Genomic DNA, 20,153 nt, shown 5'->3' on the forward strand with positions numbered 1-20,153 from the left:
ACTAAACAACTGAATGGATCACTGAAGAAATCAGAGAGGGAATTTTAAAAATACCTGGAGACAAATGAAAACGAAAACACAAAAATCCAAAATCTACGGCAAGCAGCAAAAGCAGTTTTAAGAGGGAAGTTTACAGCAATACAAGCTTACCTCAGGAAACAAGAAAAATCTCAAATAAACAACCTAACCCTACACCTAAAGCAACTAGAGAAAGAAGGACAAACAAAACCCAAAGTTAGTAGAAGGAAAGAAATCATAAAGGTAAGGGCAGAAATAAATGAAACAGAGACAAAAAAAAAAAAAAGGAAAGAAAGAAAGAAAAGATCAGTGAAACTAAAAGCTCATTCTTTGAAAAGATAAAGCAAATTGATAAACATTTAGCCAGACTCATCAAGAAAAGATGGGAGAGGATCCAAATCAGTAAAATCAGAAATGAAAAAAAAAGTTACAACCAACACCACAGAAATACAAAGGATCATAGGAGACTACTATGAGCAATTATACGCCAATAAAATGGACAACCTAGAAGAAATGGACAACTTCTTAGAAACGTACAATATCCCAAGACTGAACCAGGAAGAAAAAGAAAATACAAAAAGACCAATTACCAGTAATGAAATTGAATCAGTAACTTAAAAATTCCCAATAAACAAAGACCAGGACCAGACAGTGAATTCTATCAAACATTTGGAGAAGAGTTAAAGCCTATCCTTCTCAAACTAGTCCAAAAAATTGCAGAGAAAGGAACACTTCAGAACTCATTCTATGAGGCCAGCATCACCCTGATACCAAAACCAGACAAAGATATGATAAAAAAAAGAAAAGTACAGGCCAATATCACTGATGAACACAGATGCAAAAATCCTCAACGTAATACTAGCAAGCCAAATCCAACCATACCATTAAAAGGATCATACATCATGATCAAGATTTATCCCAGGGATGCAAGGATTTTTCAATATCCACAATTCAATCAATTTGATACACTACATTAACAAATTGAAGAATAAAAACCATATATGATCATCTCAATAACTGCAGTAAAAGTTTTTGATAAAATTCATGATAAAAACTCTCCAGAAAGTGGGCATAGAGGGAACCCATCTCAACATAATAAAGGCCATACATGACAAACCCACAGCTAACATCATACTCAACAGTGAAAAGCTGAAAGCATTCCAAGATCAGGAAAAAGACAAGGGTACCCACTCACCACTTTTATTCAACATAGTGTTGGAAGTCCTAGCCAAAGCAGTCAGACAAGAAAAAGAAATAAAAGAATCCAAATTGGAAAAGAAGAAGTAAATTTGTCACTGTTTGCAGATGACATGATACTATACACAGAAAATCCTAAAGAGACCACCAGACAACTACTAGAGCTCATCAATGAATCTGGTAATGTTGCAGGATACAAAATCAATATACAGAAATCTGTTGCATTTCTATACACTAACAACAAACTATCAGAAAGATAAATTAAGGAAAAAAATCCCATTTACAATCACATCAAAAAGAATAAAATACCAGGACTTCCCTGGCGGTCCAGTGATTAAGAATCCGCCTTCCAATGCAGGGGACGTGGGTTCGATCCCTGGTCAGGAAGCTAAGATCCCACATGCCACGGGGCAAATAAGCCCATACACCACAACTAGAGAGCCCGTGCACCACAACTGGAGAGAAGCAAGCGCACCACAGTGAAGAGCCCACACACTGCAGTGAAAGAGCCCACGTGCTGCAACTAAGACCCAACACAGCCAAAAATTAAATAAGTAAATAAATATTTTTTTTTAAAAAAAGAAATACCTGAGAGCCCCCAAAGAAATAATTAAGATAGGCTGTAGTGGCTGGTTGGGACCTGTTTTCTTTGTTTTCCTTTGTAATTTTAATAGAATTTCTTCCTCAGCCTCTACAGTTGTTCTCACTATATTCCGTATTATTCAGTTTTCAGATTCAAGACTTTCTTTCCATCAAGAACCCTTTGGGGACGTCAAGTTAGGGGTCTTAGTCAATTCTAGTTTTTTTCCTTAAACAGGAGCTAGACAAACTTTAAAAAAATTGTGTAATTATTCCATTTTGCGAGAGGTCCTTGCCTCTAGCAAAGCCTTTGCCACTGTCTCCTATTCAACATATAACTGTCCTCACTTTCTCTGGAAAACTATGATCAAATTCAGTCATTCTGAATGATTTTCTAACCTTCTTTTAAAAAGAAAATGAAATCAACCAATTTTATTCAATGTAATACATCAATTAAACAATTAGAGCTGTCTGTACATGGGGCAGAGCCTCAGTCCTAGCAAAGACGTTTTGTGTATGAATGTTTTTCTTTGTTCACAAGAGACTTTGAACTTAGGATAAGAGTTGAAGGGTTTTAAATGACATTTTCAAAAACAGAAGATTCTGAGGCTCAAAAAGCTCTTTAAGGCCAATGTAACTAACTTGAAAGGTGATCTGAATGGCTGGTCTCCCAGCATTAACCGGATGTCAGTTTCTCAATGCATATTTATAGACAGCCCGGTGAGTCCGGGCACTGTAGCTCTCTAATGCAGGCAAAGGTGATTAGTTTATCTCAGTTCACCTGCTTGCCTTTGCTTTCTCCTCTTTGTGTGCGCATAAACTAAAAACAGTTAAAAATGAACACATCACCCCAGAGAACGCTTATCTTTTTTTTGAATGTTGCTTAAATGTGGCTTTCAGAAGTGTCTGTTAGTATACAGTTAAATGTTAGAATATTTTTTCTTGCTAACAAGAATGTATCTCTCACCTTCAAAAAGAGTATTCACAATAGTCACAGGAAAACAATTCCTTATGACTATGTCTGTCTACTGTTTCAAAAGAACTCAAAAAACCAAAGTCCATCAGACTCCATGGCTATCCTTAGTTCAGGCAAAAATTACACCTGCCACCTTTTTGAGGTTTATGTAATCTGTATACCAATATTTAGGCTACTTAATACAGCAAGGAATTGCAGATAAGCCCAATTTGTAAAGCTGTCATTCTGGAAAGAAAATCCATGGGTCTGTGCTGCATTATATAACCACACCAACTTAGATAACAAACCCAACCTGCTCCTTAACAGAAATATATAAACGAACAAGTTGGGTTTTGTTGTGGGGATTTTCAGCTTTTAATTGGATGACCATGCTCAAGAATTCCAGACATTTGACAACACAAATAAATGTCACTCTTCATGGTTTTGAGTTCATTTATAGAATATGTCACTTGAATTTTTAGATTCTTTTAAGTTACATTAATAATATGGAGCTCCCTCCCACCCACCATTTGCCGTAATTCTGCTTACTTTGTTCCGTCAACAAGGACAGTCATTTTTTCTCTTTTCACTATGCTTTTCCATCATCATCACTGACCCATTATCTTGTACATTACGAAAAGACGAGAGGAAGGGCGAAAACCACACACTGCGCAGGGTGTCCCAGGGAGAACCTAACACAGTAATTCTCACATAAAGAGCTAGAGCTGTCAACCTGACACTTGGTGTTCGGGGAATACACACGGTTCTCACCACACTACAGAGGAAGTTGGCACCACCTGAGATGCTCAGAGAGGCTGTATAGGAAAATGATTCCTGGAACCCTAGTAACTGAAGGCATGGCAGTAGATTCGAAAAGCGGTAGACCAAGGCTCTCAGCAGTACACACGTTAGTCAAACGTGCTGCCGTTTCCCCCAACACATACCTTCTGAGAGTGAAAAGGCCGGATGGTAGATGGTAAAGGAGACCGTTGGCTACACATGGCATTCCTCAAGTTACAGTTTACACGTAATACATCGTGAGGGTTGTTAGAACTCCAATGAAATCTATAGTATGTTCTTTGGTCACATTACCTCCTTGTAGAAGAATCAGAATTGTTGTCATGCTGAACTCACTTAAGGCAGGTAGTTTGCAGTAGCAAAGGCAGTATGTCTCTGGGACAATTCACTAGTAACTGCATAGAGCAGTGGCAGTCTTGGGCTCCAACTGTGACTATGAAGCAAGCCATCAAGGCAGGCAAGCCATTCATTTTCTGGAGATGACATGACTCTGTGGCCTAAAACTTCAACGGCACGAAGTTTAGAACGTACGTCTGCTGCGGACACTGTTCACACCACTTCCTAAATTCCTAACTCAGCGGCAAGGAACAGCAGATCAAGTCAGGAGGGCATGAAAACCTGTGTCTGCCTCACCCCTCTATCCCAGGAAGCTGTTAGCTTCCCAAAACTAAATCTAATTCTGGAATCTGCCTTATATCCAAAATTCTTAACGATGAGAGGCGAGCACATTAACTCAGAACACATCAGAAAAGATCATCAGTATTTAGGGCCCGGATTTCTGGCAAATCTTCCTAGATTACATAATCAGGTCAACTGAAATGAGAAAAAACACTGCTTTGTTCCAAGTGGGAGCTACTTGTTACTGCAACTGTATTTCCTTTTTTTGGTTGGATGAATTACAAACCCTTTAGAAGGTTTTCAAATGGGTTTCCCTAAAAAATCCAAAGTGAGGTTATAAGACCATTTTCTTTGGAAAAGGGAAAACCATCTATATTCTTGGCACTGAAGCACATTATATGAGTGAAAACTGAAATTTCAAAGCAAAGGTCATAAACTTATACTTGCTACATAAAGAGGAACATGAAAAGGCTTATATTTCTACGTCTCTGTGTGTAGAAAAAGAATCAGAATTTGAAACACTTGGGAGAAAAATTCCACGTGCAAGACAGACATCCAAAATGGCTCAACATAATTTATTTTTTTTTTTATGTTAAAATGTACAGAGTTCTTTTGAAAGTACTTGCTAGAAAGGGGAAAAAAAAGTGATATTACATACAGGAGAGGAAGGAGACCAGCTGGCCCAGGAGCGCGTGACATGGAGAAGTACAAAGGCATCTAGGCACCCCTTCCCCTTAGCTTACGAGTCACCATGAACAAAGTACAAAGAGGTTACAAAACAGGAAAAGCAAATATAAACAGACAGGAATAGACTTAGCTTCATTTGTACATGCGGCTTTTAGAGGCATCTGGAGCTCTATTCACACACTCTAGAGATCTCTTTAAAGAGAATTTTTATCTTTCTTAAAATAGTTTTTAATATTCTACAACAAAGATAAAAAATTTTAAAGATGGAATGAAATGAAAAAGCTCTTATTTTAAAAGGCATCAAAGTCACTAACAGTGAGTTTTTAAATTTCTTTTTTTAGAAGATTACCCAAGTTATCTTGCTAAAAATACATTTTTTTAAACAGAAGTGAAAAAATGACAGGTACCAATATTACTGTGTTGGATAATTTCTTTTATAATATAGAAAAAAACATTTTCTCTACAATAGTTCTAAAGTCACAAAAAGGCTTGTGGAAAAGGGAGCTGCCTGATTGAAATTTTTTTTTTTTTTTTTTAAAGAAACAAAACCAAACACAACCGCAAACCAACAGAAACTGAATTCACGGCCCTCATTTCAACAGCTTCTCCTTCTGCCTTGACCCACCCTCCTCCCAATACACCTCCCTCCCTCCCGACCCACCCCGTCCCCACCCCAACCAGGAAGCAATGACAGCTCCGAAGAGTAGGCAGAGGGCAGCACAGTGCACGTTCTACACAGACGACTGGGAACTGCAACAGTATATACAGAGAAACTGGGTCCTACACAGCCTTGCACATGCTCAGAATCGACAGCGGTAAGATGTGGAATTCTGCCTTTTTCTACCTAACACGTTTAATTGAGAAAGTCAATTAAAGTGTATAAAAAAACCCAACAAACCTGTGCATTTGAAAAAATTTAATGCCTAATTCGTACTTCAAAAATTTATCTATATAAAATGTACAAATAAAGGAGAGAATTTAATGCTTACAGGTATTTCTTTAAGCAGTACTTCCCCCTTTTGGATATTTGACTGCACATACCAAGTGGTATAATAGTGTCCATCTTCTAATGATGGAACGTATATATGTGTATATATATATATATACACACACATATATATATATATATATATATTTTTTTTTTTTACCTATCCCTGGAGCAAGTAACAAGAAGAGAATGGGCGAACTGGCTGCACAAGAGAAAAGAGAATGAAGCTGGGAGCAACACAGGAGCCTGCTAAAACCCTGCTGTCCAGATTTGCCCTACTATGCTGGTGGTTGGTTTAATCCCTCTTCTCTTCAGCCACTCACAGGAGAGGGGCTGGCGCACTCTGATTCACAGGGGAGGAACTCAGGATCTCAAAAGACAAAGGAAAACTAGAGGTATGTACCACTGAAGTAGCTATAAAACTCACACCACTATCTCCCTCACGACACACATTCTGCGTCATCTCTTCCAACACAAAGTAAACAGTGTCAAAGGTTAGTCAGCTATTTCTCAAATCCCTGACATGCACAGTCATCCACCAACCCTTTACATGAGAATATAAGAGGCTAATCACTGGGGACTGTTTCAGTTTAATCAGAGTCAAAGGCTCAAGAATCAAGACCCTTGGCATCTCGAAGTACATACCAAAAACAAGAGGCTGCGTGGAATATGTGCCTATGGCTGATTCACCAGGTGGTAAAAAACAGGAGGTTAATTGCTTTTTGATTGTTAACTGACCATCTATTCCTCCAAGGCTGGATTAGGATTGCGAACAGCTTTCCTCTGAGATTCCGCTGTTAACTGAGACTTACAGTATTTTTGTGTCTCTGAGTGCTGAGTGGGAGTAGTTTAAAAAAAAATTATATTACACTTGATTTAAGAAAAACAAACATTTCAATGAAGTTCATCTATAAAGAAACATTCTTGGGGAAAGGTTTCAAGAGGTGTGTGTGTGTGCGTGCATGTGTGTGTGTAGGGAGTGGAGGGGATTTTAAGAGGAGAAGCATTTTCCTGCCTCACTTTATTAATAATAATAATAATATTAACAATAATAATAAGTTTAAGGAGCTTGGGTTGTTCTCCATGTCCCCGTCCGAGTCTCCCATAAGTGCCTCCTGCTGGAATGAAGTCGGGAATGAAAGGCTGGGTGTGGAGGAAAGGGTCTGGCTAACCCTCGAGATGTATATATAACATTTAAAAATGACAACATTGGGAGCTGCAAACACTGAGGGGAAACATACATCTTAAAATAAAATATAGATAATTCACTCTTACACAAAGTCTGTCCATGTGGTGTGTAAAGAAAGTAAGGCTCTTTTTAATTATGAAAAGATTTTTGTGCATGTTTCCCCGTCCCCAAATCCATTTTTAGATGAGTTCTATTGTAAAATGTTCAAGATTGTGAAGAAAACCAAAACCCAGAACAAAATGAACCCCCCAAAAAAGAGAAGAAAGACCAGGTTTTCTAAAAAATAAAATAAACCAAAGAAAAATTCCTCTAAATCTACAGCAATATTTTAACTGGAAAAAAGGTCCATTTTTCTCTGGTTTGTCAGTATAAAAGGTTCCTTTATTTATATATATTTAAGTTTTTAACTGCAAGTTCGTCTTGCTCATCTTCTCATGTAAGGTCCGTTGAGTGACTGCTTGGGCACGCCAGCAGCGTTCATGTAGCTGTGGTGGGAGGGGCCCGTGTACATCATGTTTCCATGAGGGTTTGGCTGCATAGGCTGCTGGGTATAGGCCTGGCTCCCCATCATCCCCATCTGCATCTGCATAGGATACTGTGCTGTCTGGTTCATGTAGGCAGGGTTACTATGGTAACTGCTGTTCATCATGGGCTGCGTCATCCGATAGCTGTTCATGGCGTTCAAGGTGTTCATATTCATGGAATTGACATTATAGGCGGGGGTTGGCATCAAATTAACCCCCATGTTCATGCCACGCTGAACAGCCAACGCACGAGGGCCAGCCTGCATGGCGACCGCAGGCGGGCTGCGGCCATACAGCTGCTGCTGGTGAGCTGCCGCGGAGGGCAAGGGCGCGGACTTGGAGCGGATGGAGATGTGCCCCTTGACTGGCATCTGCCCTTGCAGCCTCTGAGTGTGGGGAATGCCAATGTTGGTGGCAGACATGTTGCACTGCAGCAGAGGGGACGTGAGGTTCATGGTAGTGGAGGCCAAGTTCGGGGGCGGCGTCATGGTGGCTTGTGCTTGAGGGGTCCCAGCCAAGGGGTGCGACGGAGCCAGCTGAGCCAGTCCCGTGTTGGACAGAGAAACACTGGTTGCATAGGAAGTCACAGCAGGAGAATGGCTATAAGGCATGGCATGAGGGTCCATAATGGTGTTGGTCAGCTGCTGCAACTTGGCTAGACTGAAGGTGGCTGACGGCTGGGAGTAGCTGCCGGCCCCGAAGTCCCCGGGGATCCGCTCGTAGATGCTGATGTTCCCCGTGGTTCCAGATTCTGGGATCTCCATGATCATGGGCGCTGGGGTGAAACTGCTGTTCATGCTGCACTGGGACAGCGGGGGCTGCTGCTGCTGCGGGGGCGGGGCCGGGGGCTGGGGCTGCGGGGGCGGCGGCGGTGGCTGCGGGGCCGGCGGCGGGGGCGGCGGTGGCGGGGCCGGCGGCGGGGCGGGCGGCGCTTGCGGGGGCGGCTGGGGCGGCGGCGGCTGCTGGGTGCTGGGAGGCCGCTCCACGGCGCAGCTCTGAGGGGACTTGATGCTGCAGGGGGCGGCGGCGGCGGCGGGCGGGACGCTGCTCTGCGGCATCAGGCCGCAGCTGCCGCCCACGCCGGCCATCTGCTGGGTGACCACGCAGCTGCTCTGGGTGAGGCTGCTGGAGGACGACAGGCCGCCGTAGGAGCAGCTGCTCTGGGAGGAGCTGTTCCCGCAGATGCTGCCGCCCATCGTGGAGTCGTAACTGCTGGGGTTCTCGTAGTTCTCCGTGGTGCTCTCGATGCTGCCCAGGTCGCTGAAGCCGCTGTCCACCACCTGCTGGGAGTGGTCCGATACGGAAGGCACATCCATCATGGGGCTGGTCTCCATGTTCTGCATAGACGGCGCGGACAGGGATCCTTGCTCCGGGCTGATCTGGGTGTAGCCCCCTTCGAGGGCAGGCACGCTGGGACTGCCGACCGAGCGCACCGACTGGCTGGGGTGGGACTGGACAGAAGACAGCGGGCTGTTGTGCTCCGAGGCGTGGCAGTCCTCCACCAGGGGCAGCTGCGGGTCCTCGTCGGCCTGGGTGTAGCTCTGCAGGGTCTGGCAGGCCGCCAGGGTTTCCTCGCAGTCCTGGTAGGCGCCCTCGTGCTCGCTGCTCTCCTCCTGAGTCAGAGACTGCACGGCCTGCACGGTCTCCAGATCCAGGTCACTGTGAGGGATCTCCGCCTCCTCTTTCAGCTGCAGCAGCTCTTCTTTAGAGTGGGAGTCCTCCTCGTGGTCGTCCTCAGAGCCCGGCATGTGCTCCGAGACCACGGACGCGTTGTGGGAAGTCTGCTCCTCTTCGGAATCCGGCTCTGTCTCCTCCTTGTCCTTTGCGTGCTCCCGACTGCTGTGCACATCAGGATCTAAAAAAGACTCCTGGCCACCGCGCTCCTCCTTGCTGTCGCCCCCAGCCGGCTGCTCCTCCGGCCCCTTCTTCTCTGTGGGCTCCAGGTGGCCGTCGTCCTCGTCGTCCGCATCATGGTCTTCGCTCTGGTGGGCCTCCGCAGCGGCGTCCTCCTCCTCCTCCTCCTCCTCCTCCTCGCGGGCACGCTGTGCCAGCTCCTGTGGCCCCTCCTCCGACGGCTGCTGCCCCGCAGGGACGCGGGGCTCCTCCTCCTCCTCCCCCTCCTCGCCCACCTCGGGCTCCTTGGCTCTGGTCTCGGGGCTGCAACTGTCCGCCGGAGAGGCCGCCCTGACGTCACTGCTGGTGGTGTCCTCTTCCTCCTCCCCCTCCTCCCCCTCCTCCGCTTCCAGGGGCAGCTCCTCCCCTTCCTTCCTTTCCTCCCTTAAAGGCAAGTCTTCTCGTGATTCAACAGCTTCCTGGTTCTCTTGAACTTGGGGTTCACGTCCAGGCTCAGGAAGGGGGACAACGGGCTCAACAACGCATTCTCGAGTAGAAACAGCCACCAGCTCCCGATTCAGCTTAAGTCCCGGCTTGCGACCAGGTCTTTTCTTCCAGTGGACTGGTTTGCGGCTCTTGCCCTTGGGCCATCCCTTCTTCTTTTTCATGGGCGTGGACGTATCTGGCTCAAGTGGAGAATCCTTCACATCACATTTTCTCAAAAGAGATACTGGCTTTAGGATAGGAGTGTCTGCACAGGAGGGATAAAAAATAAAAACAGATTACAGGATCTTGTATTTTTTAATGCCTCTTTCTGAGACCACACGTACAACAGAAATGATTTTAATAATCATCCTGAACTCCTGACTGTCATTTTCCAGTTAAGAATCTAAAGGAGACACCCATTTCATGCTATCCTCTGAAGTCACACAGTGAACTGGCGGAGCAACGAGAGGACCCTGGTCCACCCACTAGGTTCAAGTTTATCATCACCAACCACATAGCTTTGGAGAGTTACTCTTAGTATTCAGTTTCACCATCTTTAAAATGGAAATAAGCTTTATAAGGATGCAAATACTAAGTAGTTCCTACAGCTACTTTAGACAAGCTGTCTTTATTGTGTAAATTACACATCAGCTCATTTCCCCTTCTTTCCCCCAACCCCTGTTTGCAATTTATATTATTGCTCTGGTTTTCTTAGTTTCTACAAAATCATTACTTCAGGTAATATCGAGCCAATTACTCCAGGCCATGTTTGAGCAACCCTACACCAACAGTTCCCAGCCAATGTTGTGTTTGTATAGGAAGAGCTGCAAGGCATGTAGTCCCGGACAAATACTGACCTGAAGCAAAAGTTAATGTACCAATGACAATGGTTTATTAGAAATAAATTTGATTATTAACATTATTTTCTCCCCAATGATTTTTTCTATTTCTAAAAACTATAAATAGGCACAGCATAAAATTTACCATTTTAACATTTTTAGGTGTACAGTTTGGTGTGGTATTAAGTACATCCACATTTCCCATTAATTTTTAAAGAGAAGACCAGCAAATCCTATTTTTCAATAGGATTGAGGGGGAGGGGCACTGGTGGGACTGAAAAGGTACAGTTAGCAGTAACAACCTGAAAATAAACAAAGGAAATGTCTACATTAGAGAAAAATTTGGCCAACAGGAACTTACAGGATACTATTTTAATCTATGATGATCCAAGATAGAATTTTACTAAAGTGCCACATTTTACAAAATAAATTTTTAGCTTCCTACTTATACATCTCAAAATATAACATAATAAAATTCTGGAAAATCATGCACGATAAAGCAAAAAACTTAGTCATCTTATTACTATATTAAAAGTATTTATTATACAAAAATACGAGACTGAAGAAAATGCAAGTTGTCTACTAGATTTGAAATTGAGTGAATTTATTTTTAAAAGGAGAATAAAAGCCCAACTGGTTAGTACATAAAAGCTATAGATTTATGTACCAAGTGTGGACAACAAGATTCCTTCAAATTCGCCCAGCAAAGCAAAGCAGCTCAATCTGACCCCAGCAAGGCAAGCCCTGCAGACAGAAGCAGCACTACACACGGGCAGAAACTTTAGGCTAGACGTGAACAACTAGTTTGGGACCCAAGTCATATATACGCCCATTTTTTTCATCTCTACAAAGGAAATGACAACAAGTCTAATCAGTGGCTTTTTAGTTATGCCATAAAATTTAACTTATTTTGAGGTACTGTTACCATTTTTATTAGAAATTTACTACTTGTTGAGTAAGACATATTAGAGATATGATTCGGGAACAGATCTGAAGCAAGTCCAATTTACATGAATCTGACCTTATTTGAGAACCACGTCTAAGCACTTAGTCATTTAACAATATTTACTGAGTGCCTATTTTAAGCACTCAGCATACACAATTAGCAAAACAGGCCAGGTCTATAGATTGCACATTCCAGTAAAGGGTTATTAATTAAATATCTTCCTGATGCTAAGTCTAATCTACCCAATGACTAAAGATTCAGATAATGGCCGAGAAGGGAGTAGGCAAAAAGAACCATTTCCTAACAGCAAGATATTTTCTGCAGAGGCAAAAGTAGGTCTTGAGTCGAAGGGGGAACTACGAAAAAGCACTTTTATAAAAGGACAGAAAAGTAAGTGAGAAAATGAGCATGAGTACACTTGATACAACTCTTCAGAGGCTGCAAGTCATTCTGCACTTGCCCAGTGGGTCGTGTCTGCCTTTCAGCCCTCTCTGTTGGAGGTCTGCCACTATCACTGCTGTATCTTTCACAACAAGAAAACCACAGTAAGCAACAGCTCTGCGAAACATACCGTCAGCATCGTCTGAATCTTCATCTTCGTCTCCGTCTTTAGACTTCCTCTTAGAAGCGGGTCGACACCTGATAATGTCCTGTGAGGACAAGTGACGGAAGTACCCTTGAGAGAAGAGCTCATTCTCATCCTCTTCCTCTTCCTCCTGGTCAATCTCAAACGTGGGTTCTAATCTGGGCATCGGCCTCTCGGAGTCAGAGTCTTCAAAAGGCTCGTCTAAGACCTCCGTGGTCTCAGAAATGGTTTCTGTGACCACACTGCTATTGTGGTGTTTGCGTTTTCGGACTCGCCTTCTTCGGTGAAGAATTGGTTTCTATTTAAAAGAGAAAGGAGCATTTTATTTACAGCAATGAATGCTATCATTTCCATTAGTAACATGATGAATAGTTTTTAAACCTGCTAGAATTAGCACATACAAAAGGAGTAGGCCGTTTGCCAAAAGACATTTTGAATATTATTTCAAAATAGTATAGTAAAAGAAAAAAAAATACTATAGTAAGATACTATACATACATAAAGTGTCACAGATACAAAGTATCACTGAATACAACTTTGTAAAAGAATAGACAGGCACACCTAGAGAGTAGATATTATCATTCCCTTACTAACAGTTCAGTTAAATTTAGCACCCTAGGGAAGCTGCCTATTTCAGAAATGACACAGTGGCTAGTCCCTTACCTTCTCTTTTCCTCAAAAGAAAAAGAGAAATAAAACACTCCTCGTCTCACAGCTCCACTGTGCAGGTCAGCAGAACCATGAGGATGGCTGTACACCATTTTCATAGGCTATCCACAAAGAGGTACAGTGGAGCCTGGGAATCGGTACAGGTCTCCTTGGTGTCCGTGAGCATTCAGAAGTAAAATAACTCTGTTATTGGGACCTGGTACATTAGGCACAATTTTGTACTAGGGTTGATCTAACACCTTGAATCACATGAAAGATGTCACAAAATAATACTGTATCACCAAAACTGATCTAATTCAATCCCCTCGTTCTAGAGAGGCCAGAGAAGTTACAGGACTTGCTTTAAGGTCATATCCAGTCAGTACAGAAATGGCTGTAGAACAGTTTCTGACTCCTAGTCAAGTGAATCTCTTCAAAAATTTCAAAAGCATCCTGTACATGATCTCACTGCCTGTTACAATATTCTCTTTTTACACAGGGAAATAGCACACTTTTATTTTATAAAAAGGCAATATAAGCCTAGGATGGCAAAGATATATTCTTCATGATCACGTAACGAACAGCAGGTTAATCATTTTTTCTCCACTTCAAATTTACTAGTTTTCTAGTTGAGAACACAATTTTCAAACTAGGTTAAACATGGACTTGCGGGCTTCCCTGGTGGCTCAGCGGTTGAGAATCTGCCTGCCAATGCAGGGGACACGGGTTCGAGCCCCGGTCTGGGAAGATCCCACATGCCGCGGAGCGGCTGGGCCCGTGAGCCACAGTTACTGAGCCTGCGGGTCTGGAGCCTGTGCTCCGCAACAAGAGAGGCCGCGCGAAAGTGAGAGGCCTGCGCACCGCGATGAAGAGTGGCCCCCGCTCGCCGCAACTAGAGAAAGCCCTCACACAGAAACGAAGACCCAACACAGTCAAAAATAAATAAACAAATAAATTAAAACAAAACAAAACAAAATATGGACTTGCTCCGAGGAGAAATGGCTGATCCTAGGACTGGGGCATGAAATAGACAAGATGAACCTGGAACATTTTGTAGAACCAGAATGTAACGAAGTGCTCAAAACAAACCAAAAAAACTTCACAATGTTGAGGGTATGTATGGTGAAGAGACACAGGAGCAAAACTGAAAGAGTTCCTCATGGCCAAGGCTGGAACAATCTGAGCAACAAATTAATAAGGTGGTAGAACTGGATTATAACTCGAAGTATAAAGTAAATATCTATGAGTCCATACTGATATAAATAAATGCTTGAATCAAGAAATAGATGGGGAAAAATGGATAAATCTCCCAAGCAGAATTCCAAATAATTAACACAATATTCTGCTCTTAGGGAGTAGAGCATAACTCCCTGTATCTTAAGTGTGGGCTGTAGGCAGTAACTTCCTTCCAAAGAATATAGTATGGAAAAGAGTTTGAAAAAAGGAGTAACTTTACAGTAGAGAAACCTGACAAACCTGATACCTGGAGCCAGACGACTGGGGTTAACGTGAACGTGAACAGTGAGAAGTCACACTGACAGCAAATACCCTTGTATTTCGTAATCGGTACAGACTCACGGCAGATGCCCTTATGTGACGTGATGAGAATGGCACTTTACCTCTGGGGCCTTCTTCCGCAAAACACATCACCCCATTTTACTATCATAAGGGGCATTCTACAAAATCTAGCCAGTACTCCTCAAACCTGGCAAGGCCTTCAAAAACAAGTAGTCTGAGAAACTGTCACCAACAAGGGGGCCTAAAGAGACATGACAACTAAACGTAAGGTGGTGTGCTGGGGCAGGAGAAGACATTAGGGAAAACAGAGGAAAGCTGAATGAAGTTTGGACTCTAGCTAAAAACGCATCAGTACTGGTTCACTATTTGTGACAAATGTACCATACCAAGGTAAAAGGTTAATAATAGGGGAAACTGGGTGTGGGGAATATAGGAACTCTTTGTACTTTCTTTGCAATAAATTTGTAAATCTAAAACTGTTCTAAAATGGAAAGCTCATTCTTTAATAAACAGCCCTATCTTTTTTTTTTAAGGTTCTGCTAAGGAAAAGAATGATTTTATTGCTCTGGATGAAAGCTGTCACCTCACTAGCACAGAATGGCTCATCCAGAGAGCTGACACACTTCAGTCTGGCTGGTCTGCAGCAATGTTTAAAGTTCACTCCACAGCCTGGGAGATTTCTGGTATACAGATTAACAGAATTCATTGTCATCATCATACAGCGTTTACTAACGATCTGGCTATCGTTCAACCTTCGCAAGATGATGAAATATAGTTTAGAAAATACTTTTAAAACAAAGTTAAGTCAAACCACTGGAGGGGTGGAGAGGAGAGCGAGAAGGGAGGACAGAGGACAGGGGAGACAGTACCACCTGGGGTGAGAAGAATGGCTTCACTCTGAGCATCGCAACACAGGGCACCGTTACGCCCACTTTCCATCGAACTGTGTAGTGGTTTCCTCTCCTTTTCTAATAGAAACATTTCTAATCTGTACGTTGTGTTTGTTTATGTTTGGCCACACCACGTGGCATGCGGGATCTTAGTTCCCCAACCATGGATCAAACCCGTGCCCCCTGCGGTGGAAGTGCAGCGTCTTAACCACTGGACCACCAGGGAAGTCCCTGTATGTTTTTTTTTAAATCTCTGAAAAGTCATACTTTGAAATCAAACCAGCAAGCTGAAAACAGTTTGTCGGCCCTTAAATAAGTTTATGACTTGTAAGTGAACTCCCATGAACCAAAGAAGTCATGTGCACATTTCAGATGTTCCCTGGGAACATCATATGCTACAACATACTGAGGCTTGAAGCTGAAAGGCTAACACGCTATGGATTAACTCCAGGACAGCACAGAGACGGGCCCCACCTTCCGCTTCAGCGTGGGCTTGGTGAGGACTGGGGGCGAGCTGGACCGCGGGCTCTCGGGCTCCCCCTCCTCCTCACTGCTCTCGCTGCAGCCCCGCAGGAGGGTCCTGTCCCCATCGCTGTAGCGACCTTCACTGTAGCGACGGGGCAGCCTGTCGTGGCTTTCTGGCAGCCCACACTTCAGAGGCTCGGGACTTTTCTTGAGCGGTCCTCGCCAGAGCTCAAGCACCTCACTCGGTCTTCTTTTGGGACCGTCTGGCTTCCCGTCCTGGCTCGGCTGCTCCTGCGAGGCTGCCGACTGCTCCTGGCTTTCCGTGTACTGTTCTTGGCAGGTTTCTGATTTTTCCTCACGGTCTCCATACTGCTCCGGAGGAGCTGATGTCTCTTCCAAAAGCAGTTTCGAATCCTCATCAGCAAAGCGCTCCTGGGCTTTTCTGTTCTTCCTCCTCCAGCGGCCTCTCCGAGATGGCTGATTATTGGCAGGAAGACTGTCACGGGGAAGGACCTGTTTGTTCAAACGCGTAGAACTGGCTGGCGCCGTAACTTCTGGTTTCTTTTCACTTTCTACTAAAGAATAAGAATCTTGTTCTTTGTTCTCACGAGATGCAGACTTCCCCACCTGATTTTAGAAAATAAAACCATGCTGGTTAATTTTCAGTCTTATTTAGTTGTATCTCCTATTCTGACCTTTTAAATACTGAGATAAAAAAAGAAAACAGAGCTTTAAAGAGAAAGTTATTAATTATTTAATGGCTAACATAAATATCTCTTATGTGTTAGGCACTGTTTTAAATGCTATATGGGTATAATTCACACCAATTACGTGAAATATTATTATATCCCCATTTTACAAATGAGGTAACTGAGGCACAAAAAATGTAAGTAACTTGCCCCGGGTCATGCAATGGCAAATGAAGAAGCTGGGATATAAACCCAGACAGTCTGACCCAAGAGCCAGTGCTCTTAACTGCTATACAATACCATATTCAATAAACAAAGTGAATATTATTATTCTTACAATCTAGTAAATGTTAAATGAGATAGTTTATGAAATTTCTCAGAAACAGAAATTTCTAAACAGAGGAGACAGACTCTGGGGCGTGGGCAAGAGAAAGAGGATGCTCAAAAAATGAAAGAAAATTTCTGTAATTATTTTGACTTATTTTATTCTGAATATTTCATTTTATTTTGAAAATTACACTATAAACGGGCATGAAACTTTATGTTTATCAAAGGAGGACATAGATTTTTAAAGGGTGAAAGCACTGCTTTAAAAAAAATAACAGAGACAAGTACACATCACATGAAGAAAAATACTGAAAATGATGTAGTACAGTCCCTCATTAACCCTTTAATGGCTAGAGACACTGAACTATTTGGTGCTCTATTAGAAAACATGCATCTGTTTATTTCCTTAATGTTTTAAGGAAAATGTATCTTCATTTTATTTTAAACAATGGTCAGATTTAGATTCAATTCAGATTCCTCAATTTCTATACAGCTTCAAATTTAGCTGCTTATTGGCACTCTGATAAGAAATATTTACTCATAAGTAACATATTATAACAAATTTGAAGGTTTCCTAATGATACAAGGCTTAAAAATATAGAAAGAAGTAAACAAAACCCAGTCTTCCTGAAATTTCTATCACTGAAATAAACTCAGAAATTCTAATGTGAATTCATGGTGTTCGTTTAAGATACCATTATAGGTACATCACAAACACTCATGAAAACCAAACTATGCTCTTCTATCATCAACAACAGGGACCATTCGTGCCCTTACACTCGGCTCTGATTCTCTTTCCTGGCTCTGAGGCTCTTCCTGTTCTCCTTCCTCCTCCTCCTCCTCCTCCTCCTCCTCCTCCTCCTCCTCCTCCTCCTCCTCCTCCTCCTCCTCCTCCTCCGAGACGACGGAATTGGAGACTATGACAGGAGTCCAGCGCAAACACTCTGGATCTACATCCACAGGCCGCAGATTCAGCTGAAGCTTTGCCATGTGATCTTGGATAAGTTTTTCCCGGCGGATAATCACAAATCTGAAACCAGAGAAAAGTTTATAGCAATCAACGATGCACAAGGAGTACCACACAATGAATATGGAGCTACACCCTCAGAAAGCCCTGGAGATAAATGCTTCACAAAAAGCCTGCCTGGGAAGACACCACCACTGAGATGGCTCAGAATATGAACTGGACAAAGACTTCACACGCAACTAGAGCAAGGGATGAGGTTGTTTCAGCCACTTCCCATCTCACACTTCCCACCTCTGAAACTTCTGCGACTCTCCTGTCCTCTATCTTTTACTCTCCATCTTTCTAGCCCAAATGCCTCCTTTCTTTGTGACCTTTTCTCAACCACACTAGAAAAGGGTAAGCTGTCTTTCCTTTGACCTGTATTTCTTTTGTCCCATTTGTATGGAAATTAATCAAGGGTGTATTTTATTTGACACTACTTTCTCCAGTTGTTACTTCTTGTATTGTGAAGGAGCTCCCAATAAATAAAATAAAAGATTCAGTAGCTTAGGTCCAAAAGTTAGAAGGAAGACCAGAAAAAAAGTTTAAAAAAAATATGGTCAATAGTATAAAATATAGAAAGGAAAATGATGTCTCAGTATCAGCAAGTACACCATTTATATTAGTTTATGTCCTTTAACTGATAATTTGGCTGTCCAATCCAAAACCTTCTACCTAATTACCTTTCAAAGGTTATACAAAGGGATGTGATACTCACTGGTCACTCCGGAAGTCCAGCATTCGCAGGTGGTGGAGTGTGGAAGTAATGTCTTGAGGGCAGATTCCAGTCAACTTACTTAACTTCTTAATGCTGATTTGCTTGTCGTTTTGGTGATAAAGGCACTCCAATATTACACTTTTCCAATAAGCCATGTAGGAAAGACGACCTAGATCGGATAACGGTTTCTCTGGAGACCCTGCTTGGCCTTCACGCTTTGATAACAAATAACCTAAAGAAACCCCCAAATCACAAATATGTCAGAGAGCCTAAAAGAGGGCAGTTTACAAAAATAACAAGCCCCTCTTCCACAATCAATCCAAGTATCATAGGCTATCATTTCAAAGGTAAATTCCTTCAAGGAAAAGAACAAAATTACAAAATCACTTGAAAACAAATTTGCAGGAAGATTACATAATTTGTATACACCGAACATTAAGTTAGTATTACTTTGTCTATAGTTAATATAAATCACACCGTTAGAATATTCGAACTGTTAAAAATCAGGACTTCACATTAATAGGCAAGAATGCTTTTTATTCAATATACAAGGAGGGGAAACCACCCTTGCATGTTTTATTTCGACCGCTAGATGGCAACAGATCTACACGAATTGCACAATACAAAAGAATGCCTTTAGTTTTTACAAAACCCTATCTCTGAAGACTGCAGTTCTTCTGTGAGTGATTTAGATGACGATTTCTCACTTCAACCAAAGCTCTCCTCACAATTACCTATCACCCTAATTCCTGGTGAGCAAGAATGTCAGTGTGTGAGTGTCACTGTGTGTGGTGGTATTACTTTGTCCTCTTGTCCAGTGCGTTGGGTCTCAAGAACAGGAAAAGAAAGGCATAAATTCTAAGGGAAATCAGTCTAAGAATGGTAATGTGGGAAAATACATTACATTAAAATAATGTTTTAAAATAAAAACAAATACTGTAATCATACAATTATTTGTATATCTCAAAAAAATGACTAATAAATGCATAGTAAAATATTTTCCCCTAACTTTGCTACTTAATGGCATACATGTCCAATCATGACTCCTATTTCAAAACAACATACTGATATTAAAGGAAATAATCTGAGTTTTACCCTCTACTATTAGTCGGAAAAAAAAAAAACCACCAAGAAAATGTAAAAAATAACCAATGGCACATATTTCCAATAAAATATAGTCAGGAGTACAGTCTAAGGCCAAGTAGAATAAGCTTCATTGGTCTGCATGAGAATTAATACTAGTGATATAATCATCTGATATGTAGAAGAACTGCCTGTATCAAAATCCTTAGTTTAACCATTACTTCTGAATGTGTTCCTTTAAATATTATTTTTAGCAATTATCTGAGGGAAAATATGCCCTCAAATACCACTATTTTATAATCAATATAAAATTTACCTCAAACATACATTTACTTTCTAAGCAAGATTATCAATGTATAAAACAAAATGCATGCAGGGCTTCCCTGGTGGCACAGTGGTTAAGAATCCGCCTACCAATGCAGGGGACACAGGTTCGAGCCCTGGTCCAGGAAGATCCCACATGCCACGGAGCAACTAAGCCCGTGCGCCACAACTACTGAGCCTGTGCTCTAGAGCCCGTGAGCCACAACTACGGAGCCCGCCTGCCACAACTAGTGAAGCCCACG

The 20,153-nt window shown here is 42.3% G+C and overlaps 1 protein-coding gene across 1 annotated transcript in view; it reads right to left on the reverse strand.

Annotated features, from left to right (window-relative positions):
- Positions 1–5,525: 5,525 nt before the first annotated feature.
- KAT6A (lysine acetyltransferase 6A) overlaps positions 5,526–20,153 on the reverse strand; it is a 108,808-nt gene continuing 94,180 nt past the window's right edge. Inside the window, exons 13-17 of the mRNA XM_036838496.1 lie at positions 18,505–18,736; positions 17,558–17,810; positions 15,774–16,391; positions 12,229–12,541; positions 5,526–10,137 (exon numbers count right to left, since the gene is read on the reverse strand). Coding sequence (XP_036694391.1) covers positions 7,454–10,137; positions 12,229–12,541; positions 15,774–16,391; positions 17,558–17,810; positions 18,505–18,736 — 4,100 coding nt within the window. The 3' untranslated portion in view covers positions 5,526–7,453. The remainder of the gene's footprint in view (positions 10,138–12,228; positions 12,542–15,773; positions 16,392–17,557; positions 17,811–18,504; positions 18,737–20,153) is intronic.

Source organism: Balaenoptera musculus, chromosome 21 (genome assembly GCF_009873245.2).
Source record: "Balaenoptera musculus isolate JJ_BM4_2016_0621 chromosome 21, mBalMus1.pri.v3, whole genome shotgun sequence".
Lineage (NCBI taxonomy): Eukaryota > Metazoa > Chordata > Mammalia > Artiodactyla > Balaenopteridae > Balaenoptera > Balaenoptera musculus.